This window comes from Sporothrix schenckii (assembly GCF_000961545.1).
Source record: "Sporothrix schenckii 1099-18 chromosome Unknown Cont44, whole genome shotgun sequence".
Classification (NCBI taxonomy): Eukaryota; Fungi; Ascomycota; class Sordariomycetes; order Ophiostomatales; family Ophiostomataceae; genus Sporothrix; species Sporothrix schenckii.
Window position 1 is genome coordinate 2,384,005 of NW_015971145.1, and position 12,156 is coordinate 2,396,160.

Below are 12,156 nucleotides of genomic sequence, written 5' to 3' on the forward strand. Positions count from 1 at the left end.
GACAATGGAACTTGCCAGAATCTTCCTTTTCGCCTTATGTACGATCGGAACTCTGATTGAGCTTTTGACCTCCTCGGCTACTTGGGTAAGTTTGATAGGCGATTACTTGCCGAATCTCTTTCTCCTTACACGGGCACGTTTGGTAGGCGAGACCGGGGCCGGTGGCTGTGGTTGCAGTGCTACCGAGCCACGGGTCCGCGCGGTGGCGCGCTGTGCCCGGGGGGCAGTAGCAGGCATCCCGGGGGGTGCGGTAGGGAGGGGGGGAGGGCGGTTGGTCGTATTAATTATAGTATGTTATAATCTTTCGATTCGCCAGGATGTTTTTGTTTCCTATGCCTTTATTTACTTTTCATTTTTATTTTATCTTATTAATCTCCTGTCGTGAATGAATTGACGTTTTTGTATTCATTATTCATTATTGGTCATAGGTTATGCTGTCCTCTTATCTTATTCATACCATCGCTCATGCAGAGAGCGTAAGTCTGCTGCTCCCACTTCATGCAGGTAGCCTGTGAGTGCTTCCGTACTGGCGGCGTCACGCTCAATGGTTGTCCACCCATTGCCAAAGTAGTGGTACCGGTTGCGCTGGGCCTGTGGTGTCCGGTTCTGCTCAAACTCAAAGTCTTCCCAGCGTGGGTCCAGACATGCTTGCATGCGATGATGACCCGAACCGGGCCACCACACCAACGTGCGGCCGCCTGCTCTACCGTCGCCGGGTGCCTTGAGCCACGAACTGCAGCTGTCACTGGCTACCTTGTCTCGAAAGTGGCCCTGGCAGTATGCATTAAAGTCCTCAGTGGCCTCTCGACCCGGTGTTATGCTGCGGTACTGCTGGAGCTGCATCTTACGCAGCACTTTGGCAATGTACGTCGCGGACAGCTCCACCTGAAGAGGGATCGACCCACCACCGCCGTTGGCCTGGGCTTGCAGCACCATGAAGTAATTGGGCATGCCGGGCGCCATGACACCGAAATAGGTCTCTGGGTAGCCCGTGGCACCCTCGGCGGACCAGTCGTGGCGAAGGTCGACACCGTTGCGACCGACAACAGGGAAATGTGGCACAAACCCATTGGCAAATCCCGTGGCGGCAATGATCACATCGACGGGACGCTCCACACCGTCAGCGGTGACAAGGGCCGTCTGTGTCGCGGCCACAAGGGGCGTGTCGACATAGGCCACCGTGCCGTCCTCTGCACCCTTGACTATGGTTTCGAGGTAGCCCGGCGCGGGTGTCAGTCGCTTGCATCCGGGCGCAAAGTCAGGGACCAAGCGGTCCAGCCATTCTTGGCTACCGCCGACGCGCTGGCGCATGGTCTTGATACAAGAAGCCCGCAAGGCCTCGTTCTCTGGGCTGCCGAGAATGTTGCGCTGGAACTTGGTGTGCAGGTTGCCTTCAATGGTGCGCCGGTAGGCGAGGTAGGCGGCTGGGTCGGCTGCAAATGCAGCCTTTTCGGCATCGGTATACCGGTGGGCGCCGGGATCGTCGCCGGTGGCTTCGACGAGATTCTTTTGAAAGGTGGGTGTGATCCATACGCGCGAGCGCACGTAATGGTCGACGTGCGCCGCACGTGGTGCTACATGGGGCAGGATTTGCTGGCCACTAGAGCCGTTGCCAATGACGGCCACACGCTTACCGGTGAGATCGATGTTGGGGTCCCAGGTGGCCGTGTGGACAAGGGTACCGGCAAAGGTGTCTACCAGGCCAGGAACGTCGGGCAGCTTGGGCCGGCTTAAGCGCCCCTGGGCGTTGATGAAGAAGGGTGTGGTCTCGTGGAAGGTCTCCTCCGTGTTGAGGTCTTTGATGGCCAAGTCCCAGACGGCACCGTCGGGACGCCAAGTGGCAGATAGGAGTTCATGACGGAGGCGTATCTGGGAGCGCAGGCCATAGTCATCGACGAGCTTCTCGTAGTATGCGCGGATCTCGGAGCCGGTCGAGTAGTATTCGGCCCAGTTCGGGTTGGGAGCAAAGGTGGTTTCTAAGCACGAAGTGAGAAGGATGCGTGTCAAGCAAGGCGTGGCGGCAGGATTGTCTTACGGTAACAGTGTGATGGTATGTCGCATCGCACGCCGGGATAGATGTTAGCAGCCCAGGTGCCGCCCTCGAAGGTGGTTAGCAGTGGCTGTTTTCCAGTATATGGATCGTATCGACTTACAATGCGATCTTGACGATCAAAGAGGGTGTACTTGAGGTTCGGGACCTTGTGTGAGAGCAAGATGGCCGTGATGATGCCCCCGAGGCCAGCGCCGACGATGACGACCTGAACCTGTTAGACACAAGATAGCACGAAACATCTCATATTCTACAATCTGTATTTCGATATACCAAATCTGGGGCTCACTTTTATCGGTGGATGCGGATTTAATGGCTCGTCGTCGGCCACGAACAGGGCGTCTCGTGGCATGTCGATCAGGGCCGACACTGCCCACGACGAACTGCGCGATGTTGATCGCGAAAGAGTATGACGCAAAGAAGGATGCCGTCTACAGACAGCCCGTTGTAGATGTAAATAGAAAAGACAGGGGAGGGTTTAAAACTAAAATAACAAAACAAGATACGGAAGCTGCGATCGTACCATACAAGTAGTGAACTATGGGGGACCCCGTGACGAAGGCTGGACAAAGAAGGAAAGAACGATGCGGGCTGGCATGTCCGTTATCAGAGACGGTTATCAGAGACGGTTACACTCGTCCGTCCGAGGTAGGATCGTTAACGAGGCAAGAACGACTGACTACGAGTGATAGGGGAAGAGATACAAGATCAAGCATTGCCAGTGCAAAAAGGCATCATCTGTTCCATGCGCGTCCTTCTCCCGCCTCTCAGCGTCACGGTATTAGTCCACGAGCCATAGCAACCATCGCGGCACTGGTCTGTGTACGGTCCTCCAGCCGTCAGGGCTAGTCTTGCACCAGTTGTGCACCGCGCGTTGATGTTCGTATGTCGTATGCATGGTCCTCTCTCGCCTCGGCGGACGCGGCGCCCCGACATCTTGGGCTCATCAGCCGCTGTTTCCGCGCCTACAGACGTTATCGCGTCCCCGTGGGGACTTTCGTCGTGTCGTCATCATGCATCCAGCAGTCCCAAAGAGCTGCGGTGGACCAGAGGCTGCAGTGTGCTGCCAATCTGGCCAATTCTGCGCGTTTGGCGCCTCGCGTGGAAAGAGTCTACGACCTACGGAGTACTTATATCCGGTGGCCTGGGACGGGGGCGACCTCTGGCGAAGTATTTCCGTGTGCACAAGCTTGAGCGCAAGCTTGAGGGCGGCGGGGCGACTGTCGTAATTACATCGTAGCTGCTTCTCCGCCCGCCATGTAACGCAAGTGCTGTCAACTAACCATGGACTGTACGCTACTTTACGTCTTGCTATAGCGACATGCACCGTCTTGTCGCGGACTCTACCACCGCCGTTCTTTGGGAGCCACTTCCCGCCCGAAATGTAATTTGAAGCTACTTTCCTTCGTCGTAAACGCGCTTTTTGTCGGGGCTCCATCCCGATCGCTCTCTTTCTGTTTCAGACACGACAGTCAGCTAGGCAAAGGGGACAGAAATGCGTTCGTATAAGACTGGCAGTTCCTTTTTCATCCCATCTCCGTCTCTTGTCCTTTTGCTCTTTCTCTTTGCTCTTCGTTTTCTCTTCTTCCCAATCCCACGGCTACACTTTCGCACACACTCATCGTCTTCCTTATCTCTTCGGCAATACGTCGCATTATTAGGACCTTCTCGCCCCCGCGCCAATAAACGGCGTTGTCTCCGGTACCCGCGCACCAATCAGACAAGCAGCAAAGAAATATTGACAATGGCTGCAGCGACACGAATCCAGCACTCCATGCGACGTCGTCCGGGATTCGGCTTCAAGGAAGCGTGCTGATTTGCTGGCCCAGGTGCACGTCAAGCGAACGTCGACAGCCTGATGGCGCTGAGAGAGGAGAAGACGACATGGTCATGACCAACCAAATTGGGCAAAAGGGTGTCACATAACTTCGCCCGTGCCAAGGCAAAGCGTCCGAATCCGGACAGCCAAGGGAGTGGATGGATCGTCCCGTCGGCAGGCAGTGACTGGGAACCTGGGAACCAGAGCACGGCCGAGAGAATTCCCAAAGTGTCTCCCCACGGTGGATGGTCCTTGGGGGCCAAAGGCAACGTAATACGAGAAACGAGGCCCCCTGCGCACCAAGAAAAGAGCAAAGCTGTGTCCTGGGCGATGGACAGAACGAGGCAAGTGGTCGCGCAAGATGGGGGTCGCGAGGGGTAACGGTGCGTGGACTGAAAACGGCGACGCAGTTGACCGCAATTGACCGAAGTTGACCGCCCTTTGGCCTGGTTTGCGAGATATAAAAGGAGAAGAGCAGAGGTTTGTTTTCAGTTTCGAAGGGCGAGCTTCTCTTGAGCTCTGAGCCTCGTTCTTTCCGTCTCTCCCCTCTCCGACAGTATTCTCTCGCCTTTTCGTCTTGCGTCGCTCCTTCCTCGTACGAAGAAAGTGTCGCCTTCTCCGACGTTGATAACTGCGCGCTTCTTGGCTCTTTTTTTATTCCGCTTGTTCTATTCATCCTTTGCGATATTCATCCCTTTGCTCTGGTCTTGCGCTAAACCGTTGGACTTGGGCCTCTAGCCTCGCCTTCAGTCCCTCACTAAACGCACTAGGCGGCTCCAGAACAACCCTGGGCGACCCAGAACGACCGGAAGGAGCAGTAGTGGCATCGCTAGCGTGCATCGCCCGTGACGTTTCGCTCTTGCCTTTGTCCCATTTTTCTGGCTTGCTTCAGGTTTTTGGATCACGTTTTGCTGCGCCGATCGACAATCAACCTGTCGCCGTGCAACAATCCCCCGTCCGCCGGGCAGGACAGGGCTTTGGGGACGGCACGTTGACAAACGACGATCGACATCGACAGCAACAAGATCCACGTCGACAATCGTGTCGCTTGGGTCGACCCCTTCGCAGCGTGCATCGTATCGTCGGACTGGTTGCTGAGACGCGGCACGCGGCCTCTGTGTGCCATTGTCAAGCTGTTGCCTCCTGCTTGAGAAGGAGCAGTTGAGGTTCTGGAGCGAGATATCTTACCACTCGCCAGCGTCTAAAGATTGGTTGACAAAGCTGCCTAGCTGTTGACGTCCAACGTTGTGGCACCTCTCTGCTACCTTTTCGCCCCCCCTCTCTCTCATGTCCCTCTGTCTTCGTGATGGCAGAGAAAGGCTTCATTGTCGAATCCGCCGAGACCAAGTCTGGCGACACAGCCACTGCGTCTCAACTGGGCTCACGCAGCGCAGAAACGGACGATGGCCTTCCGCATACGTCCACCCACTTCTCCTCTTCCTCGCCAGTAGCCCACCGTCGGCGTCTCGCCGGTATCATCTGGGACTCCCTCGATAAGTCACCCGAGGACCGCCGCCTGATTGCCAAAATCGACTGGTTCATCCTCAGCTACGTCTGCCTCGCCTACTTTGTCAAGTACCTTGACCAGACAAACGTGTCCAATGCGTACGTCTCGGGCATGAAGGAGGACCTGGCTATGTCGGGCAACGATCTCAACTACCTCACCACCTTCTGGACCATTGGCTATATTATCGGCCAGGTCCCCTCGCAAATTATCATGGCCAGCTATGTGTCACCCAGCATATGGCTGCCCTCCCTGGAGCTCACCTGGAGTCTGCTCGTGGCGGGCATGGCCGCCTCCAAAAACGTCACCACCGTGTACGTGCTGCGCTTCTTTATCGGCTTGCTCGAGGCGTCGGCGTACCCGGGCATCATGACCCTGCTCGGAAACTGGTACCTCCCCGAAGAGCAGGGCAAGCGTGCCTGCATCTACCAGGCCTCGTCGAGCGTCGCCCAGATGTTCAGTGGCTACCTGCAGGCCGCTCTCTACTCCAACATGAACGGCGTGCACGGCATCGCTGCGTGGCGCTGGCTCTTCATCTTTGACGGCGTCATTGGCGTGCCCATTGCCGCCTACGGCTTCTTTGCCATCCCCAACAGCCCGACCACGACGCGTGCGCGCTGGCTCAAGCCGCACGAGAAGCAGCGTGCCATTGAGCGCATGCAGAGCGTCGGCCGTCGTGCGCGCGGCCGCCTGACCGTGCGCACCGTTGTCAACCTGTTCCGCGAGTGGCCCGTCTACTTGTTCACGCTGTCGTTTGTGTGCTACATCCAGGCCACGCGCGTCTACTCGTACTTTAACGTCTGGCTCAAGGCAACCGGGCGCTACTCGGTCGAAAAGGTCAATTTGATCCCCACGGCCGGCTTCGGCATCCTGGTCTTTTTCACCTTGGTTTTTGCCTGGACCAGCGACGGCCTGCGGACGCGCTGGCCCATTATCGTCTGGGGCGCCTCCATGTCGCTGATCGGCGCCATTATCCTGTCGGTCACCGTGACGAACGACCACAAAGCCGACCCCAACATCCCCGCGATTCTGGCCGGCTTCTTTTTGACGTACCTCACCACGGGCACGGCCGGCGTCTACATGACGTACATTACCGAGGTCCTGGGGTACAATTACCTGCACCGCGCATTGGTCATTGCGTTGACCGACACGGTGGCCTACGTCTTTGTGGCCTGGCTGCCGCTGGTCAGCTTCAACACGGGCGAGGCGCCCTTCTTCCGTGTTGGCTACAAGCTCACGGCCGTCTTCTTGGCGCTGCAGATTGTCACGATCACGCTGGTGCCTGTGGCCCAGCGTTATTTCCCTGTGGGCAAGTATGAGCGTAACGACGAGCAAGAAGACCAGATCACGGCTGCCGAAACTCGAAAAGAGGACGGAGCAGCCGTAGCATCAACACCACCAGCCCAGAAGCCGAGACCTGTCGCCGATGGAGCGGTGACTGTTGTATAGACGTAACTTTTGAGGTCGAATATAACTGAGCATTTTCTTGGCTGAGACCCGGGTACGGAACATTGTTGCCAATATCATTGTTCCCTTTGTTGTACGGTTCCTGGTTGTGAATTTGTTGATGGCATTTGATTGACTTTGCTGGAAGCCGAAATAAACAAATATTTGACACTAAATACACTAAATGCACTAAATGCACTAAATGCACTGGGGTAGCCTGAAATGCACAGTGAATAGCAGCCATTCTTAGCACCCTAGAGCCCTGCAAGTGCAGCACAACAGTCGCAATTCATTGGACGGATGGCGACAAAGCATGTTCCACCCGAAAAGCCAAGGATCCTCTCTAAGTGAAGAAAGCTACCCGCCATGGTTCGTGGAGACGAGTACGGCACACACTGGCAGTCCGTGGCTTTGTTTGTTGCCTTTCTTCTGTCTCAGTTGGCCTCGTTTGTCAATTTCTTTGTGGCTTCTTTTGCTCCTTCCTTCATCGTACTCTATCCTTTTGGACAAAAGAGCGGAAGAACGCCCCGACACCACAGCTCGTCGCCCTTTCCATTTATCTACTTCCAGTTCCTACTGCCCATTCGTTCCTTCCCGGTTTGGCATGGGTAGCCGTGCTTTCTTTGTATGTTGTACTTCCTTTCCGTTCGCACAGCCTCTCCGGTCGTACCTGCCCGCCAACCAACGCCGAGGGAGTCCAAAACAAAGCCTACAAAATCCACTCCGAAATTTCGACTACCGGTTCCCCCTCTCCGCTCACTCGCTTTTTCACCCATTTTTCAGCCCCTGGTCTCTCTGGTTTTCCCCTTTTCTCTGAAGCCTCAATTTGTTTTTCTCGTCTTGCGTCCCATCAAAGGACCCGTCCGCCACCCGCCACCCGCCACCGTCCCATTCGAATCCTTTGCTGCGCAGCCCAGCTTACACAACGTCGGGATCGCCTGCCCGACAAGCCCAGTTTTCGCTCCCATTCCGTCTTGTTTCTGTTTCTACCTGCTGTCCAATCGCTCGTTCCAATTGCCTTCTTTCTTGTCCCCCTCTAGCCCTACCCACACGCCATCTCGCGTCTGCCAACTTTGCTGCTGCACTACCAAGGCGGTACTTTATCCGTGATCCGACCCGCTAGGAAGCTTCCTGCTCCTGCTCACAGCTGCCGCTTGGCCCTGGTCAGCCCTGAGGTCTGGCTGGTTTTCTGGTCTAACCTGACGCTGCCGACCTGTCTGTGTCTGCCGTGCCACGGCCATCTTGTCCGCCCTGCCGCAGACCTGCACCCGCAGCCTGGGCGCCTTCTTGGCTGTGAGATAGAGAGTGGGTGCGTGTGGCGCTGCTTGCCGCTCTCGGTGACACACAGAGACTCCAGTCTCGTGCCTTACTGTTGTTTATTACTCTTTTGTTCCAATTTCTGTTTTTATATTTTTTTTCCGAGACCCGCCTAACTGGTTCCACGGTGGCCTGCAACTCCGCTTCGGGCGACCCAGGCCAACCGGGGCGGGCCTTGTATCTCCTCTTTGGTCCCTTGTCCGTCTTACAACTGGTGGGCTTGGGGACGTGAACTGGGGACCAGCAGTGGATGATCGCCACGAACTGCCGATTGCAGATACCCAGCGCACGCTTCCTTCTCTCCCCACACTGCACATCACCCCACTATGGACAAGACGGGCCCCGGCACCCCCGAAAGGGGTGGCACATTGCACCGCTTCCGTATCGAGAAGCCAAGACCGACAAACACGGCAGCGGCCCGGCGGCCCTCCAAGACGAGCCCCCGCGTCAAGACGGACCAGAGCATGTACGGCGCCGAAGGCAACGAGGACGCGGGAGAGAGTCAAAGCGCCCAGGGCGAGGATGGCACCACGCCTTCGGCTGGCGGCATGCAGTCTGTCGCCACACAGGGCAGCGACGGGACCGTCGCGATGTACGCCTGCATCCGCTGCCGCAACTCCAAAAAGAAGTGCGATCGCATCCTCCCCGAATGCACCGCCTGCAAGCGCCTGGGTGCCCGCTGTTTCTTCCCCTCGCCCGTTGCCAGCACCGCCAGTCAAGCTGCTGCTCTGCGCGCTCGTGTGACGTGGCTGTCCAACTTCGTTGACTCGCTGATGCCCGTCGGCTCGGCACCAGTTTCGTGCTACGACACGGGCTACGACCTGCACTCGGTGCCACATCTTGCACGGCTAGCGGAGGGTGCAGCAGCAAGGGGATCCATAGCAACAACGACAACCGGGCCCGCACCAGGCCTCGGAGCAGGTTCTGCCCTGGTTCCAGGCGCGGTTCCAGGAGCAGTGCCGGGTGCAGCTCCAGGAACCGAGTCGGCGCCGATCGTGGTATCACATAACCCACCACCCGAGGACCATGACATGGACGGCATCCCACCGGGGCCAACATCTGCTGGCAGCATTCATCAGCAGCCAACGCCCTCCAGCACGGACAATCCCGATCCGCCCCATATGCATCAGCACCACGGGCCACCACCCTCCACCGTACCTCCAATGGCTGCCGCAAGCCGGACGCCCCGCTACACTCCCTCCGATGCTCTCAGTGTCCGGCCTAGGTTGCAGCCTGTGCGACAATACACGCCCAGGTTCAGCCACATGCACCTCGTCCGCGCTTACTTTCGTCACATGCACCGTTCATATCCCTGCCTCTACGAAAGCTCCATCATCGACCTGGCCGAGTCGCACATTGGCCACGCCGTCTTCGAGGAAGGCCACAGTATCGACCTCACCTCTGTGCGCCTGTATCTTGTCATGATTTTGGGCATAGAAGCCATTTCTCGGTTTGGAGGCACCCGGAGTGGTGGCGAGACCTTCCGTAACGGCATGGCCGGACTCGGCCACCGCACAACTGCCAGCGTTGACATTGACGAAGAAGACCGCGCCATTGCAGCCCAGGCGCTCACGCAGATCCGCATGCCGTACCAAGAAATCGTCCAAACCTGCCTCAGCAATCGGTCTATTCCCGCCGTTGAAGTGCTGCTCCTGCTGACCATCTACGCGCTCTTTGACCCGGACGGCTGGTCGCCCTGGGTCATCGTCGGCATGCTGGGCCGCGAGTCTGTCCTGCTCGGTCTCAACCGCCGAGGATCGTCCGCCTCGGAGCCTAGCCAGTTGTTGCAATCCGAGTTTCACCATCGACTGTTCTGGTGTGTCTTTTCCATCGACCGCCTTGTGGCCAGTGTTTACGGGCTCTCCCTGGCCGTCCAAGACTACGACGCCGACCTATCGCTTCCCGGCGTCACAACCCAAGAGTTTGCCGCCTCTGAACAGGCCGAGCACATTACCACGCTGCAGATTGCCCGTCAGGCGATTGCCCTGCGCGACATCGAGGGCCGCTGCCTCTCCCTTGTGCACTTGGACCATGGCGGACTGGCCCTATCCCATCCAGCTGCGCCCTTCCACCAGCAACCGCAGCAGCGCCGGATGCTCCTGCCTAGCCTCCGAGAGCGCCGCGCCATGATTGATGAGCTGCGCGGTGCTGCCGACAACTGGTACACGCAGGGCACGCTCCTGGCGCGGCGCGAAGCTCACGCCGTTCACTTCCATAACACTATCACGTGGCTCAATACCAACTACCACGGCATGCTCATGCTGCTGTACTGCCCGTCGCTCTTCAACTCTGGCCCCAGCGAGCCCGAAGACCTGATGGACCTCCACCGCACCATTGGCAAGTACGTCCAGAGCGTGTATGCCCAGTTTGTCGACCGTCAGTTGGCACTCAATTGGACGACCTTGAGTCGCATGCTGGTCGTGTGCCGTATTTTGCTACACACCTACTTCAACCTCTGCTGTGGCACGCTGCCTCCCAGCAGCGGCGGCCTCGGCAACTACGGCACTTCCGGTACGCCAGGCTCATACTCGCTGCCGCCACCTGTCGCGCCCGAACAGCAGCTGGCGTCCATCGTCGCCGAGCAGCTCGACATGATTCTGCAGTGTGAGGGCATCCTACGCGCCTTTCAACCCACTTGGGGCTATGCACGCAAAGGTGCCATCCTCTACCGACGTCTCGAGGCGGTGTTCCGTATACGCTTGCGCCAAGTACAAAGCCGCGCGGCCGCCGTTGCAGCCAACCCTGAAATGCCACCCGCCTACTTCCACAACAGCCCTACAGACCGAGGGCACCACACATACGGCAGCCAAGGCCAGAGCCAGGGGTATAATCAGCCTGGTAGCCACAATCTTGGCTACCATCCTGCGAACACCTTGCAGGACTATCACAATCACGCCCAATACGTCAGTCAGAGTCAGGGCCAGGGTCATAGTCACACCTCCATCGCGTCTAACTCCCCCGCATCGCCGTACGGCGGCGGAGGGCTGCCGCCGCTCTCCTTGGCTGCCACAACCAGTATGCGCAAAGACGACGTTGATGTTGCCAACGACATCCACGACATTTGCGACGAGGTCGAGGAGCTTATTCAAAAGTCGCTCGGTGTCGCCAGTACCTACAACTACCTATCAGGTGAGCGGCGCAAGCGGCCGCGCCGCACACCAGTGCCTAATTACCACGGGCATCAAGTTCACGGGCATGCGTGAGCAGGTGGCCAGGAGACTTCATCTTTGTTAATCCACATTGGCGTTGATTGGTGCTGTGCTGATTATTATTTATGGACTTATTCATTTGGAGTTTTGGGGGCATTGGTAATCCATATAATGTTTTAACTTTCCCGGCATTCAATTGGCATTTCTTCATCCGTTTAAAATCTACATCCTCACTTGACAGGGGCATTCTCCTGCTTGATTCCTCTTTGCCATTGTTTCATTGTTGCAAATCTCGTCGCCAAACGAACACCGTCATCTTGCACTGCCTCCTTGTCTTGACTATCTAGGACTTTCTTTCTCGGACGCCGTATATTTGGCTATTGTCGCTCCCTGTCGCTTGTTCCGACGCCTATCGCTCCATCTTCGCCCGCAACCTGCAGTGCACTTAATGGGAGGCGCATTTTAGAACCTCTTATTGGCTCGATTTGCCGACGGCAGCGTCCCTCCTCCCATCTGCTCCTCTTTTATGTCGACCGCTCTACATTGCAGTGTCCAGCTGGGTTAGGCGCTTTTCGTTTCGGGTCACCTGGCTTGGGGCAACGGCTCCAGAACATCTCCACATCCGTCATCCCGGACGACTGTCGAGCGGCCTGGCTGTGTAAACACCACGAGCCTCCCCATACATCCAACTCAACGGTTAAGTGAGCCTTGCTGTTTCCCCCTTTTACTGTTGCGGGAATCATCGTCCTTGCCATAGCATCTCCTGCGTCTTTTTGCTTCCTCCTTTTTCTCCGTCTATCATTCTGACTTCTCCAGCAGAAAACAGATCAGGGAGATAAGAGGCACACACGGAGGAATAACAGAGCAGCTG

At 57.1% G+C, this 12,156-nt stretch overlaps 3 protein-coding genes across 3 annotated transcripts; 2 read left to right on the forward strand and 1 right to left on the reverse strand.

Moving 5' to 3' along the window:
- Nucleotides 1-447: 447 nt before the first annotated feature.
- Nucleotides 448-2,402, reverse strand: SPSK_08823 (flavin-binding protein monooxygenase; the record flags this gene model as incomplete). The annotated part of the gene is made up of 4 exons (XM_016735410.1): nt 448-1,976; nt 2,036-2,099; nt 2,154-2,264; nt 2,340-2,402. The coding sequence occupies 4 exons, from the start codon at nt 2,400-2,402 to the stop codon at nt 448-450; spliced, it is 1,767 nt and encodes a 588-aa protein (XP_016587510.1).
- Nucleotides 2,403-5,175: 2,773 nt separating this feature from the next.
- On the forward strand, nt 5,176-6,822 carry SPSK_09052 (MFS transporter, ACS family, pantothenate transporter; the record flags this gene model as incomplete). The annotated part of the gene is made up of 1 exon (XM_016735633.1): nt 5,176-6,822. The coding sequence occupies one exon, from the start codon at nt 5,176-5,178 to the stop codon at nt 6,820-6,822; it is 1,647 nt and encodes a 548-aa protein (XP_016587511.1).
- A 1,640-nt stretch (nt 6,823-8,462) lies between these two features.
- Nucleotides 8,463-11,339, forward strand: SPSK_08478 (uncharacterized protein; the record flags this gene model as incomplete). The annotated part of the gene is made up of 1 exon (XM_016735074.1): nt 8,463-11,339. One exon carries the CDS (start codon nt 8,463-8,465, stop codon nt 11,337-11,339), a length of 2,877 nt encoding a protein of 958 aa, XP_016587512.1.
- Nucleotides 11,340-12,156: the final 817 nt, after the last annotated feature.